Source organism: Caenorhabditis elegans, chromosome IV, assembly GCF_000002985.6.
Source record: "Caenorhabditis elegans chromosome IV".
Classification (NCBI taxonomy): Eukaryota; Metazoa; Nematoda; class Chromadorea; order Rhabditida; family Rhabditidae; genus Caenorhabditis; species Caenorhabditis elegans.
The window spans coordinates 13814790-13827686 of NC_003282.8; the positions used below are offsets into that span (position 1 = coordinate 13814790).

Genomic DNA, 12897 nt, shown 5'->3' on the forward strand with positions numbered 1-12897 from the left:
GGTTTTCTGCAGTACACGCCACGCAGTTTTTTATTTTGAGTGTATTGAGAAGAAAAAAAATCAATAAATATAATTTCATAATTTCTTATGAGTGAACAATGAAAAAAATCATTTTTTCAAGACAAAATATTCCGGTTTCAGAAGAAAAGTAAAGTTAAATGAAATTACAGAATCTGTGGTTTGCCTACGCTATTATAAAATTGTACTGCACTACACAGCTTTGATGAAACTTATTTCAATAAAATTTACATTTCTATAATACAGTGTGGGAAAGTTCTATAGGACCCCCCCTAATTTGAAGGTTTGAGGAACTTCCGAAAATTTTTTCGAAAAACTGCTAATGCCGTTCGTTTTTAAATTGAAAAAAACCTATATAAATTTTTTTCCAGAAGTTTATCTCAAAAACTGAGGTCGCGCTGGAAAAAACGTCAAAATCCAGTGTGAAACTTCTATAGGACCCCCCGTTTTTTTTCACGATTTTTACTAAAATCAACAGATTTTGGAATTTTTGACAAAGCTCAAATCAAGTTTGAGTTAGAAATGAGTTCAGATAAGCAGTTTTGACTTTAAAAAATTAATACGAAATGTTCTCGTGGGATCTCCAGACTGGTTCTGATTCTTCCGATCTTTGAAGTTCAAGTCTGTTTCAAGCTTCCTGGTGCTCTCGGTAATGCCAAAACTTGATAAACTCTCTTTAACAAGTTCCTACTAAAATTCCTAGCACGCACTTTAGATGTTTCGACTGTGTAGTCAAGCTGATTTGGCAAAATGTGCAGCAGGAAACAATGGAAGGCTTATCAGGAATCAAATCGTTTTTCTTTGATTACAAGGTTCCATGGGACCAATATTTCAAGTTAAATTGTCCCTCACAGATGTTATTTACTATTTTTTGCGTGAATTATTAAATGTGGAATTGTGGCATGTGTTGTGGCACACATATAGAGGCTGGAAAGCTTACTTCGAAAGCAGTCTAACTTGCAATGCCTCGAGGATCTGCCCTTTCGGACACTGAACGCGCTCAGCTGGATGTTATGAAATTGCTCAATGTGTCCCTGCATGAAATGAGTAGGAAAATTTCCCGTTCTCGACACTGTATTCGCGAGTATCTGAAGGATCTGGTGAGCTACGGTACATCTAAAAGAGCTCCTCGTCGCAAAGCTCTCTCCGTGCGTGACGAACGAAATGTGATTCGTGCTGCCTCCAACTCCTGTAAGACGGCAAGAGATATTCGCAATGAGCTTCAATTGTCTGCTTCAAAAAGGACCATCCTCAATGTCATCAAACGATCTGGTGTAATCGTTCGTCAGAAACTTCGCCCTGCTCCGTTACTCTCTGCAGACCATAAACTCAAGCGATTGGAATTTGCTAAGAACAATATGGGAACGAATTGGAGTAAAGTGAGAATTTAAAAAAGCAAGAGTGAATAATTAGGATCATTGTTTTAGGTTGTCTTCTCCGATGAAAAGAAATTCAATCTCGATGGGCCTGACGGTTGCCGCTACTATTGGCGCGATTTGCGCAAGGAACCAATGGTTTTTTCGAGACGTAATTTTGGAGGAGGAACGGTGATGGTTTGGGGAGCGTTCACGGAGAAGAAGAAGCTTGAGATACAGTTCGTCAGTAGCAAGATGAACAGCACTGACTATCAGAACGTCTTGGAACTGGAGCTCTCCAAATATCTTCGTCACTACTCCAGAAAAGACTTTAGATTTCAGCAGGATAATGCGACAATCCATGTGAGCAACTCAACCCGCGACTATTTCAAGCTCAAGAAGATCAACCTTCTTGATTGGCCAGCTCGAAGTCCTGATCTCAATCCAATCGAAAATTTGTGGGGGATTCTTGTCCGTATCGTGTATGCTCAGAACAAGACTTACCCAACAGTTGCATCGTTGAAGCAAGGAATTCTCGACGCTTGGAAGTCTATTCCGGACAACCAGCTGAAAAGTTTGGTCAGATCAATGGAGGACAGACTGTTTGAGATCATCCGCACACAAGGAAACCCGATTAACTATTGATCCTTTCTTGATTTTAGTATATGAATGTTCTGTTGTTGATCAAAAATAACTGCAACTTGTTAATACGCTGTTTCTGACTGGTTTCTTGGGGATGGCGTAAAAATGTTTATGGTGTGTGTGCTAGGAATTTTAGTAGGAACTTGTTAAAGAGAGTTTATCAAGTTTTGGCATTACCGAGAGCACCAGGAAGCTTGAAACAGACTTGAACTTCAAAGATCGGAAGAATCAGAACCAGTCTGGAGATCCCACGAGAACATTTCGTATTAATTTTTTAAAGTCAAAACTGCTTATCTGAACTCATTTCTAACTCAAACTTGATTTGAGCTTTGTCAAAAATTCCAAAATCTGTTGATTTTAGTAAAAATCGTGAAAAAAAACGGGGGGTCCTATAGAAGTTTCACACTGGATTTTGACGTTTTTTCCAGCGCGACCTCAGTTTTTGAGATAAACTTCTGGAAAAAAATGTATATAGGTTTTTTTCAATTTAAAAACGAATGGCATTAGCAGTTTTTCAAAAAAATTTTCGGAAGTTCCTCAAACCTTCAAATTAGGGGGGGTCCTATAGAACTTTCCCACACTGTATTTCAAAAATTCTTAAAACAGGTAATTTTTTTTAAAAGAAAACGATTTGAAAAAAAGCAAAGTTTATTTATTTTTAATTTCAAAAAACTCCCCAAAACTAATTGACAAAAGTAACTTGAATCTGATCTGCAGATCTTGGCTCCGAAACTGCCGCCACTCTATCCTGTTTCAATTTCAAAATTGGTCTGAAAATTTGACGTCGAACGGGTGGAAGAAGAATCATTGGACCCGCCGCGAAAATAATGGATACCATGAATCGAACAGCAAGCACGCCTGACACATAACGGAAGGTGATTAGATAATCTCCAGCGAATGCAGGAAAGATTGCAGGAATGAGGAAGGTTTGGACCACACCTGGAATTGTTTTTTATGAATCAAAAACACTGATTTATTGTGAGAAGAGAAAACATTTTGTGACTATTTGAAACATTATTTTTTTGTTGTTTTTAACGTTGAGAAAAATGTGAAGTCGCCAAGAAAATGTTTTCATATTCTTAAATAATATGTCATTTTAATTGCTTATTACTTTGTAAATATAAGTAAAATTTTTCCGAATTTACTCATTAAAAAATGTGTTTGAAAATTTTATTGTTTCACATTGCTTTCAAGTACTTTGACTTTGCAAGGAAAAAATCAATACGAGGGTGACAAAGAATGGAATTTCCATAATTAAAATTTGTACAATCGAATTATTCTTACAAAATTATAATCAAAAATTGTTTCTAGTTAACCCTAAACACATTAGAAATGTCATAACAATCTACAAACTAAATTGTGAAAGAGAAAAAAAATTTTTTCAATTGAAACATGTTTTTTTTTCGAATTTCGTTTAAAAAAATTAATTGTTTAACAATTATACTGTTTAGCATTGTGTTCAAGTAATGACACTTTGAAATGAAGTTTTGATACAGTGGAATTCAAAAAAAATTTTCACTGTTTCACGTTGCTGTCAAGTTGCTTGACTCAAAATGACTACATTCGCTTACCCAATTCGAAAGTTTGCTATTTTTAGTAGCTCCTAACTTACAAAACTGATAGACATGTGCCCATGATGTGAAAAACTGAAGAGCATAGAAATAAAAATAGCTGAAATCGTTCTCATCCCCTTCTTTTTTTCTTCGGAAACATTTCAATGAACCTTTGATATTTGCCTGAAAAATTCCTAAATTACATTTTTTCAAAAAATATCCCAAAACTTGCCACAAAATGAATGACGACGTAAACGGGCAAGAAAATAACAGTTGGAATTGCATAAATACAACTGAAGACCTTAACAATTCCACTGGAAACTTGTAGATTCACCAAAAGAGTTGAAATTATGAAGGAGAATAAGTTGAATGCGACCAAAGTTCTTCTGAAAACATAAATTATTTTTTGGAAAATAAAAGCACATTATAATTGCTATAATTATTTTCAAGTCTTGTGACATGGGGTTACTTTTTTTGAAGTTTTTAATTCTTTTAAGTTGATATAGTAGGCATATTCTGTCAATATTTGCATTTCTAATATTCAATAAAAATAATTGAAAACATTTTTTTCTTCAATAAAAATAATTGAAAACAGATCTACAACATCAAATAAAACTAGGTGAAACAGTTGAAAATTTTTTCAAATAAGGCCCTAAAATTCACCGTTTCACTATATTTTTATTAGTTTTCCTGTAAGGGTTGTTTCATTCGGTAGCTAATTTTCGTACGCTCTTTAATTTAATAATTAAAATCAATAACGTGATGAATTGTCTCACTATCAGCATCTGTCATGGACGGGTCTTAAAGGTAGCATAGTGAATGGAATTAAAATAAAAAATTATACTGATAGTTTTAATTAGCTAATTATGATCTTACAATCAGAGTAGTAAAAATACGATTTTGTCTGATTTTTTTCAGAGGTTTTATTTTTTCTTTAAAGATAAAACAGAAAATCTAAAAAAATCGAACGTCGCGAAGTTTTAACATTGCCCACGGGAAATAACTACAGTCACAGTCTATACAATGAACTTGATATAAATATTGGCATTTTATGCACAACCTGATACGGTGCAAAAAATTCTTCAGTGAGAAAATATTCTAAAAAACTAGTTCCGAAAGTTCCTATTACTCAAACGATCTATGTATCCTTCGTATCATGCTGTTCAAAAGTTTAAAGGATTTTATGAGCATTTGAAACAGTAATTTGAAAAAATTATCTTCTCCCTTTCATTTTATTACAATCTTTATTACAACTAAGCAGTATATTTTTTGATGAAGTCATTTATTCTTTCAAACTTGTTAAACTCTAATTTTCATAGGAAAAATATGATTTTTCAAAAATTTCAGTCAAAACTAATGCAAACTGCTAAATTTTTGGAGAAAAATTTGAAAGTTTCGTGAGATTTGGGAATTTTGATGCAGATTTGAAAACCACTAAATGTTTAATAACAGATTGAAAAAGTATATGTAAATTGGTTATGAAAATCGTAGAAAACATTTTCTCGACTTCCAAATCTATGAGAAATATTTTTTTATTTCAAAAAAAATTTGGAAATTTTTCACTGTATCAAGTTGTGCATAAGATTTTATGCCTTTTTGTCCCTAATGTTTTTTTTAATATCATTGTTGGGAAACCGCAAAGAGATCTTATATCTCCCAATTTCACATGTTATATTTTGATAGATTTCTCCTTAGAAATCTTATGCAAAATACAAAAAAAAACCAACAATTTAACAGCTTACACTTTCCCATGGCAAAGTCTACACTAAGTTGTTAAAATCTCACCTCATTCTTGTCGTCACCTCGAAACTGACACTTCTATGTTTCGATACTTGCCGGGCAAAATAGGTTACCAGTAGGAGATGAGCCAGATTGAAAAAATACTGAAGCGTTGTTTCAATCCGCAAAAAGATGCAGAGAAGGTAACTGAAAAATTGTGTAGGTAAGAAAAAAAAAATAAAATTCCCGTTTCAAAGAGTTCATTTTCAGTTTGAAAAACATCGAACAATAATATAGAACTCTTACCTTTGAGATGCTTCAAGTGGGAAAAAGAAGGTGAAGCCGGTTTTGAAGAGACGAATTGGGATGAGAGGCCACGCGATTATCACTGAAATTGAATTCAGGTTTGGAAAGAGCTATTCTAGAAACAGAGGTTGAGAATGTTATAGTTTTCAGAAAATCGAAATACAGTTTCACTGAGTTGTCATAAGAAATTTCAAAAAAATAAACCTCGGTTCACCTGTGATCGCGATGTTCTAACATAGTTGAAATGGGTAAAATTGAGAAAAATTACTGTTTCTAATAGGAGTCATAGTAAAAGTTATTCACGTTCTTGAATTCGGTCTCAATTATTAAACTGATAATTTATTTTTTCAAGTGAATAAAACTTACACAAATTCCTTATATACATCTCAGTTGGTGTTTTGATTTTCCGCATTCGAAAGTACAAAACTGTGAGATAAATCATTAGAATACTCTCTGCAACCACAAAATAACATCTATCTGGAAAGATTTTCAGCCAATTTTTCGTCTAGTTTTATAACTCACGGTGTCCCACAGCATTGTACTCCCAATCCTCAAACGGAACACAAATGTCGATCATCATTTTGCTGAAACACAAATGAAATTTTACAATAAATTTTGAAAAAAATGGAAAAAATAACCAAAATATCTTAATTTAAAACTTTGAAAACGCCAAGTTTGTAATTTTTCCAAAAAAGTGAGAACAGAAAAAGACTTAAGAGAACCGTTTCCATGGAAACTGAAAAAAGAGACAGGTTAATCCTGACGCAGGTGCAGGAGATAACAGGTGATTCTCTGTGAGTTTTGAGCAAAGAATCAAAGAAAAATTAACGCGAACAAGGTGCAAGGCCCACGGGGACTAAGACTGGAAATATTTAAAAATAAATTGTATGTTTCAGGGTGTTCATAAATTTGATTTTTTTATAACTCACAATCAGTTAATATTGTCTTGTCTGTACTTCCTAATTTTCGAATATTAATACAACAAGGTTATGTCGAAGACTACTATTCCCGTTAACTAGATACCGTACTCCTTGTAGTTGCAAGAATGATAAAAAAGTATATGACTAACTTTCAGACATTTTTTTTAAATTTAATGTTTCGGCACTTTTTCAAAAAAAAAACATTCGCTCTTCTGTGAAATTAATTAATTTATCCAATTGTCAGAAGAGTATTCTTTTTGCCAGATATGGGTAGTTAGCTCTAATTTAATTTTCTTTCACAAATTTTCACTGTTTCAATGTATTGATATAAAAACTTACAAATATAAATATTTAGTAGACACAGTTGATACGATTTGCAGCAGTTGAAAAAGGAAACTCTTAAAACTAAAATAAAACATGAATTTCCTTTGGCAAATGTGAATATTTTATTAAAAATTTACGATTTTTGGTGAAAATTCACAACCACTAGTATAATTTTCGAAAATTAAAATTATTTTCCAAAGAAAAAACATTCAATTCAAGCTTGTATTTTTCTGTTCCCGGCAAAAGTTTATTATTGATAAAAGTTTTTTTCTCTAATTTTTTGTACGAATAAAATAGAAAAGTGTGACTTCCGGTAATCGGAATTCTTTCTGGTTCGTCATTTTTCAGGGATTTTTTGAAGACTACCTGTTTCAATGAATTATTATAAATTCGGTCGATTCCAGTTATTCGGTCGATTCGCATGTTGCTATAGATGAATTGGTAATTTTTAAAAACTTGAAGCATTTAGAATCGACATCCACGATTGTACCACTCCACTTATATTTGAAGTTTTTACAAAAGGAAATATCACAATAAATTGTTGCCTTTCAGGTTGCACAGATGACTCTCAAAATAATCGTGAACATTTTTAGTGTCTAGTGGTTCCAATCGATTCCTGTTGGACAACTGACTCAAATTTAAGACCACTTTCTTGCCGATAAAATTATTTTGATACAATAATTTATAAGTTTTCTCAAAGTTTTAACGTTTCCTTTTTAGAAAACCGCGAAAGTAAATCAGCAATGCTGTGAATGTGTAGAGCACTTTTACAAAGCCAGTAAAACATACTTTGTGCATAGGAATTGTTACAACTTAAAAACCATAATATGATTACAAAAAGAATTCGAAAAGATTCAGTAATATTCCTGTAGCATTAAAACTACATTTGTTATTTGAGAAACACTTGCTGTTTCATGCTCTCTATATTTTTTTTGAATTTGTTATTTCTATTCACTGTCTTTTTAAACTTTCTTTTTAAATATCGAATTCTCTAAATATTGTGATTCCAATTTTCATGCATTTGCCTCTATATTTATTTTCCGAATTCATTATATACGTTCAGCATAGTGGATCCAACGAGTGAAAGATGTACACAGCGAATGCCCTTTTTGCAACATATGACGATTTTTTTTGTGAATAAGTATTCTTGTCTCACTATTTTCATTAAACAGTTTCTGTTATTTTTTACTTCTTGAAACTGTAATAATTGTGATATATCTGGACAGGTTCCAGGCCCAAACTCCGATAGGCTCGGTTTCAATTGGAAGTAAAAGCGTCATGTTTTCAGATGGAACCGTTACAAGAAATGGAAATGGAAAATGGTGTAGTGGCATGGCGTATGAATTTTATCTGCTGAAGTTTTCTTAACTGAATTATATTACAGGAAAAACATCCAAGCAGTATATTGCACCTATGAGGACCAAGGCTGTGCGGCTGGTAGAAAAAATCGGCTGTCGGCTGACGCCGACAGCCGAGTGCTAATTTTTTTCTCGGCTGTCGGCTGGCGCCGACAGCCGAATATAATACTTTGGTCTCTGATTATGAGAAAATTTTAGTTCGTGAAACATATGTAAGTATTTTTTCAATTGAAACATTTTTTTTTCGAATTTCGCTAAAAAAATTACTTGTTTAACAATTATACTGTTTAGCATTGTGTTCAAGTAATGACACTTTGAAATGAAGTTTTGATACAGTGGAATTCAAAAAAATTTTTCACTGTTTCACGTTGCTGTCAAGTTGCTTGATTCAAAATGCCTTTTGATCGGAGCATATTTTGGACAATTTTATCGAGAATTTTTTTCGTAAAATTTTTCCAAACAGCCGAAAAAACCAATAACTCGGCTGTCGGCTGACGCCAAATATTACTTTCTCGATCTCAACTAAATCTTTTGAATATTTTGAAAAATTTTTGAACAGTTTCTAAAAACTTTACTATGATATCTGTCCTGTTCTAAAATTTGAACTCTAATTATTCAATTTTTCACTGTTTCTGCTTTGGAATTTATGCACTGAAGAGTGATCCTAAAGCAGTTAGTATTGTTCGTTCCTATGAACTGAAATTTTTCTGTCCCAGATTTTCTCTTTTTTGTTAAAATATGTGAATCCAAATGAAATGTTTTTTGTTTTACGTTTCTCATACTTGTGTGCATCACGTGCAGTTTGCTTTAATTTATAAAAATTAGACAACTAAAAATCTACTGTTTCTGAATGCTTTCATAAATAACAAAAACTTTTGTATCTATTCGTATTGTTGGATTATAATTAAGAATTATAATAACTAGCACATGAGAGTGCAGTTTTTGCTTTTCTATTATACCAACTTGATAATTATTCCAATTTTATTCTATTGCAGAAATGTTATTATATAAATTCCAATAAAAATTCGATTTTTATTCGGATTCAAAAAAAAATTCTGTTTCATGCTTTTTTCATATTTGTTCTTCATTCAGTTTATGATAGTATGATTAGGCGTTAGCAAAAAAAAACATCCTGTTTTGATTTATTGACATAAAAAAACAAAAGTTGTTAAAATATTGCTGTAAAAACGAGTTGATTATAGTAAAAATTTGCTTTTACTGGTTTCAGTTTTTCTGAAAATTTAATTTTTTAGTTTCAGAATAAGCTTCCAATTTTCTTCAATTTGATACTGTTTCTGAATTTATTGATTTGAGAATTATTTCAATTTTAAATATTTTAAATGAATTATTGTAATTTAAAAATTCATAAACTTCGAAATTATATATTTGAAATTTAATTTTTTTTAAATTTACTTGAAATACTGCTTTTCCAATTTTATAGTTTCTTCCTCTTTTTCCTGTTCCATAGGGCAAATTTGCAACATTACCAAACAAGATGTTGACACTATGTTACTGTGTGAACAAGAAAAAAGAAGAAATGTAATGGAAAAAGGGGGTCGAAGAATAGATAGTTATCTGATCATTCCGCGCATATTTTAGGGATATTGGTATTGGAAGAAAGAGAAGACATAGAGAGAATTGGGAAACCTGTTGAAATGCAAGTGTTTACTTTTTGGACTATACTTGTTTGTTTTTTGTGTTACACGGCTGACTCGGATCCCCTTCTCTTTTCATAAAAGTTTTGCTAAGTTTCTCGTTTTTTTTTAATTGTTTGGAAAATGAATCAGTTAACGTTTTGTTTAAATTTTCATCCTTGAAAAAAATGAAATTTTAAAATATTATAATTATGAAACCGGTTTATCTTGGCGAAATCGAAGTTATTGTAATTCTCTGAAACATAAAAAACTTTAGATTAGCTGAAAACAACTTTGCATGTTAGTTCAATTTCAGTTTCTGAAAACCAATCACAACTATTTTTTTTTAATTCAAAACACGAAATTCAAACTTTTCATGTTTTGAAAAACTCTTTAAATTTTCACATTTTTTGAATCACAATTAAGACGAGTGCAGTCAATGGCAGAAAAATACTCAAACTTGAACAACTTTCACTGTTTCAGTACAAAAACTAAAAATGCAAACTTTTTTTCAAAAGTGTTATTATAACTTGAGGTATTCATAGGAATTTTTGAATATTTTTTATTTCCCGTTTCAACTTGTGAATATAAAAATTTAAGAAACACATGTGAATGTTCTTGCAAGGTCAATAATAATAATTCCTAAATTGAGTGTTCAAATGTTTCAATATCTTGTCTTATAATACGTTTAAAATCTTTTTTGATATCATGACCAGCTAACCATTCTCAAGAAAAACCTTCATGTTTCTTTCTTCCACATATTTGAAACAAATGATTCAACTTGTTCACAACTTGTTCAACCAAAAGTAGTTTTTTATGTTTCTATTTGACGTTAAAACACAACGGTTACGGTTAAAATAATTCGGAAAAAGTTGGGTAGTGGAAATACTAAATTTGAAAAACAGAAATTGCCAATTTAAAAGCTTTTCAACACTCTGTTTTAGATGAAAATTGATCAAAAATTCAAATTTTCCATTTACTCGCAGAAAGTTTTTAAAAATTTGTTTCCCGTTTCATCACTGTTTTTTTATTTTAATTCAAACTTTTAAATTTTATTCATATCCCAATTCGTTGTAAAAAATATAAGAAACGAATTTTGAACTTTTAATGTTTTGAAATGATCATAAAAGTTTTCATATTTTCTGATACTTTATTACGTTTTTTTCGGGTTAGTTTTGTAAAACGCACAACGCTCTGAAAAGTTTAAAATGTTCAAACTTTTTAAGATTTCAATGTTTCTGTTTGGTGTTAAAAAGGTCTAAAACTATTCGAAAATATTACTCGACGAAAAAATTGGTTTTAATACATTTGATTTTGGTTTGATTCTTAGTATTATTGCATTAGTCAATACAATTTTATTCAATTACGACGAAATTCCCGTAAAAAATGAAAACACAAAATTGTAAATTTTCATGTTTCAAATAACTTATATAATTTCTGCATTTCGCAAGCCTTCTAGTAATCGATATGCTATTTTTCCCGATGGTAAATTGCCTAAAATAGGACCCACCTTTTTTTTTTTTTTCACAAGTTGAATTTTTTCGATTTTAACTTTTTTTTGTGCTTTATATATGTGCACATTAAAATAGAACTGAAGAAGCAAAGTCCCAATAAGTGAAGTCAACCTTTAAATTAAAAATTATACTGTTTCAGCGTGTTGTCTTCTACTTTGAAAATCGTTTATTGGACAGTTGATTTGGACAGCTGAAAATCTCGAACTTAAATCCTTGTATTTCCGGAAAAAAAATGTGACACATGTTCACTTTTTCTCGCACATACCACAAAAAGTGCCTCCGTGAGCGACCATTTGTTGCCTATACACTCTTCCTCTCTCATCCCATCACAATTGTTTCTTACTTTTTTCCCTCTCTTTTTCCCATAGCTTTTCACTTTTTTTTCTTTTTCCCGGGTTGGTGTCCTGACAGTTGTCTTATCTGTAGAGATGTCTGCGTCTCTTGTGTGATATGACACTCTCTTGTTCACGTTCTTCTGTTTGATGATTACAACATTTTGGAGTGAGTGAAAAATGGGAGAGAGAGAGAGAGAGAAAAGAGCAACATTTACACCCAGATGATGATCACATAAATTAGAGGCATTCAATTGAATTTTGACTGCTTTCGAATTGAAATTTTCTGGCATTTGCACCAATGTTTATATTCACTTTTTAAAAATTCAGAATTTTTTTTCACTGTTCCAGAATATTAATAAATTCAACAGAATACAATTTTAATTTACTTGTTTTGAACATTTTTTTCATCTAGTTTTTCTGATAGTTTAAGATTTTCCAGTGCATATTATTCTTCAGCAAGGTGTAATATTGGTATTGAAAAATCATAGAAAGTTTTAATCTGCTTCATCACTGCTGCAAGCGACGTTCAATTGTTTCCTACTCATTTCAATTTAAAAAATCCATATTTTAAGAATTCGTACAATCTTAAAAAAAAAACAGTTTCAAAGTTTTTTCTTAATTATTTTTTCTGAATATTTATAAACCTATTTGTTTTGAAATTCTACAAATTTAAGCTGTTTTTTCTTCCATTTTTATCAGTTGAAAACGATACTAATTTTTATATATTATATTAATTTTTTTCTTTTTCAATCCAAATTTTTATTTTTCCACTAAAAAAACCCAACCGTATGTGAGAAGTTATTCGAAAATTTCAAATAATTTTTACATCAAATTTTCCGGACAAAAAAAACACAAACCTGGCAATTGTTTTTGAAATCCTTGAAATTAAAATATTACAAATTGTCTAAATTTATTTACAGTCACAAAGCTTGCTCAAATTTTTTTGGTAATTACTTCTTTCGCTTACTGTGCTTAAAATTTTACGATTTTATGATCTTTCATCATTTCTACAAAATGAACCAATTCTGAAATATTTACTGTAAAATACTTTAATAGTTTGAAACAGCGATTTTAATTTAGTTTAAAACTTGTACTTCAGTGCAAATGTTATATAGTGGAACCTATAGATAAACTTCAATCTTTTGAAACTGTAATGCAAAGGTGTGTCAAAAAGTTTGTATTTTAGAGGAAACTCCTGTATATAATTTGAAAAAAATAG

General features: G+C 31.1%; 1 protein-coding gene and 55 non-coding genes across 56 annotated transcripts; 43 read left to right on the plus strand and 13 right to left on the minus strand.

Annotated features, from left to right (window-relative positions):
- Positions 1 to 2697: 2697 nt before the first annotated feature.
- Positions 2698 to 6173, minus strand: Y45F10D.15 (Serpentine Receptor, class Z; the record flags this gene model as incomplete). Its single annotated transcript, NM_001028301.1, has 7 exons — positions 2698 to 2954; positions 3628 to 3751; positions 3801 to 3954; positions 5354 to 5494; positions 5594 to 5675; positions 5960 to 6070; positions 6116 to 6173. The coding sequence occupies 7 exons, from the start codon at positions 6171 to 6173 to the stop codon at positions 2698 to 2700; spliced, it is 927 nt and encodes a 308-aa protein (NP_001023472.1).
- Positions 2963 to 2983, minus strand: 21ur-6633. Its single transcript, NR_057488.1, has one exon.
- Positions 3234 to 3254, plus strand: 21ur-4292. The gene has a single exon (NR_057489.1).
- Positions 3238 to 3258, plus strand: 21ur-1949. Its single transcript, NR_057490.1, has one exon.
- Positions 3316 to 3336, minus strand: 21ur-13059. Its single transcript, NR_057491.1, has one exon.
- 21ur-15391 lies at positions 3507 to 3527 on the plus strand. The gene has a single exon (NR_057492.1).
- 21ur-1608 lies at positions 3579 to 3599 on the plus strand. Its single transcript, NR_057493.1, has one exon.
- Positions 4276 to 4296, plus strand: 21ur-10971. The gene has a single exon (NR_057494.1).
- 21ur-4680 lies at positions 4277 to 4297 on the plus strand. Its single transcript, NR_057495.1, has one exon.
- Positions 4571 to 4591, minus strand: 21ur-4136. The gene has a single exon (NR_057496.1).
- Positions 4572 to 4592, minus strand: 21ur-14166. The gene has a single exon (NR_057497.1).
- 21ur-405 lies at positions 4702 to 4722 on the minus strand. The gene has a single exon (NR_057498.1).
- 21ur-15654 lies at positions 4964 to 4984 on the minus strand. Its single transcript, NR_057499.1, has one exon.
- 21ur-6501 lies at positions 5178 to 5198 on the plus strand. Its single transcript, NR_057500.1, has one exon.
- Positions 5313 to 5333, minus strand: 21ur-1770. Its single transcript, NR_057501.1, has one exon.
- Positions 5580 to 5600, plus strand: 21ur-3377. The gene has a single exon (NR_057502.1).
- Positions 5803 to 5823, plus strand: 21ur-3006. Its single transcript, NR_057503.1, has one exon.
- Positions 5906 to 5926, plus strand: 21ur-7633. The gene has a single exon (NR_057504.1).
- On the plus strand, positions 5907 to 5927 carry 21ur-3307. The gene has a single exon (NR_057505.1).
- On the minus strand, positions 6120 to 6140 carry 21ur-7958. Its single transcript, NR_057506.1, has one exon.
- A 355-nt stretch (positions 6174 to 6528) lies between the features above and the next one.
- 21ur-7799 lies at positions 6529 to 6549 on the plus strand. The gene has a single exon (NR_057507.1).
- Positions 6550 to 6765: 216 nt separating this feature from the next.
- On the plus strand, positions 6766 to 6786 carry 21ur-14929. The gene has a single exon (NR_057508.1).
- Positions 6787 to 6868: 82 nt separating this feature from the next.
- Positions 6869 to 6889, plus strand: 21ur-2729. The gene has a single exon (NR_057509.1).
- A 360-nt stretch (positions 6890 to 7249) lies between these two features.
- 21ur-5150 lies at positions 7250 to 7270 on the plus strand. Its single transcript, NR_057510.1, has one exon.
- Positions 7251 to 7271, plus strand: 21ur-10195. The gene has a single exon (NR_057511.1).
- 21ur-12962 lies at positions 7254 to 7274 on the plus strand. The gene has a single exon (NR_057512.1).
- A 282-nt stretch (positions 7275 to 7556) lies between these two features.
- On the minus strand, positions 7557 to 7577 carry 21ur-931. Its single transcript, NR_057513.1, has one exon.
- Positions 7560 to 7580, minus strand: 21ur-4672. The gene has a single exon (NR_057514.1).
- Positions 7581 to 7792: 212 nt separating this feature from the next.
- On the plus strand, positions 7793 to 7813 carry 21ur-9137. Its single transcript, NR_057515.1, has one exon.
- A 158-nt stretch (positions 7814 to 7971) lies between these two features.
- Positions 7972 to 7992, minus strand: 21ur-6020. Its single transcript, NR_057516.1, has one exon.
- A 143-nt stretch (positions 7993 to 8135) lies between these two features.
- Positions 8136 to 8156, plus strand: 21ur-7519. Its single transcript, NR_057517.1, has one exon.
- Positions 8157 to 8526: 370 nt separating this feature from the next.
- Positions 8527 to 8547, plus strand: 21ur-8402. The gene has a single exon (NR_057518.1).
- A 321-nt stretch (positions 8548 to 8868) lies between these two features.
- On the plus strand, positions 8869 to 8889 carry 21ur-7953. The gene has a single exon (NR_057519.1).
- Positions 8890 to 9079: 190 nt separating this feature from the next.
- Positions 9080 to 9100, plus strand: 21ur-10274. Its single transcript, NR_057520.1, has one exon.
- Positions 9081 to 9101, plus strand: 21ur-2106. Its single transcript, NR_057521.1, has one exon.
- A 196-nt stretch (positions 9102 to 9297) lies between these two features.
- Positions 9298 to 9318, plus strand: 21ur-2977. The gene has a single exon (NR_057522.1).
- A 54-nt stretch (positions 9319 to 9372) lies between these two features.
- 21ur-3615 lies at positions 9373 to 9393 on the plus strand. Its single transcript, NR_057523.1, has one exon.
- On the plus strand, positions 9376 to 9396 carry 21ur-5262. Its single transcript, NR_057524.1, has one exon.
- Positions 9397 to 9530: 134 nt separating this feature from the next.
- Positions 9531 to 9551, plus strand: 21ur-14119. Its single transcript, NR_057525.1, has one exon.
- A 699-nt stretch (positions 9552 to 10250) lies between these two features.
- Positions 10251 to 10271, plus strand: 21ur-2090. The gene has a single exon (NR_057526.1).
- 21ur-3533 lies at positions 10252 to 10272 on the plus strand. The gene has a single exon (NR_057527.1).
- A 78-nt stretch (positions 10273 to 10350) lies between these two features.
- Positions 10351 to 10371, plus strand: 21ur-541. Its single transcript, NR_057528.1, has one exon.
- Positions 10372 to 10445: 74 nt separating this feature from the next.
- Positions 10446 to 10466, plus strand: 21ur-3880. Its single transcript, NR_057529.1, has one exon.
- Positions 10467 to 10533: 67 nt separating this feature from the next.
- 21ur-5664 lies at positions 10534 to 10554 on the plus strand. The gene has a single exon (NR_057530.1).
- A 136-nt stretch (positions 10555 to 10690) lies between these two features.
- On the plus strand, positions 10691 to 10711 carry 21ur-5874. The gene has a single exon (NR_057531.1).
- On the plus strand, positions 10692 to 10712 carry 21ur-7512. Its single transcript, NR_057532.1, has one exon.
- Positions 10713 to 10885: 173 nt separating this feature from the next.
- Positions 10886 to 10906, plus strand: 21ur-8895. Its single transcript, NR_057533.1, has one exon.
- Positions 10907 to 10982: 76 nt separating this feature from the next.
- On the plus strand, positions 10983 to 11003 carry 21ur-13078. Its single transcript, NR_057534.1, has one exon.
- 21ur-2307 lies at positions 10984 to 11004 on the plus strand. The gene has a single exon (NR_057535.1).
- A 103-nt stretch (positions 11005 to 11107) lies between these two features.
- On the plus strand, positions 11108 to 11128 carry 21ur-5703. The gene has a single exon (NR_057536.1).
- A 160-nt stretch (positions 11129 to 11288) lies between these two features.
- Positions 11289 to 11309, plus strand: 21ur-1127. Its single transcript, NR_057537.1, has one exon.
- On the plus strand, positions 11292 to 11312 carry 21ur-11147. The gene has a single exon (NR_057538.1).
- Positions 11313 to 11520: 208 nt separating this feature from the next.
- 21ur-3098 lies at positions 11521 to 11541 on the plus strand. Its single transcript, NR_057539.1, has one exon.
- A 523-nt stretch (positions 11542 to 12064) lies between these two features.
- On the plus strand, positions 12065 to 12085 carry 21ur-11384. Its single transcript, NR_057540.1, has one exon.
- A 556-nt stretch (positions 12086 to 12641) lies between these two features.
- On the plus strand, positions 12642 to 12662 carry 21ur-3045. Its single transcript, NR_057541.1, has one exon.
- A 14-nt stretch (positions 12663 to 12676) lies between these two features.
- 21ur-6074 lies at positions 12677 to 12697 on the minus strand. The gene has a single exon (NR_057542.1).
- Positions 12698 to 12897: the final 200 nt, after the last annotated feature.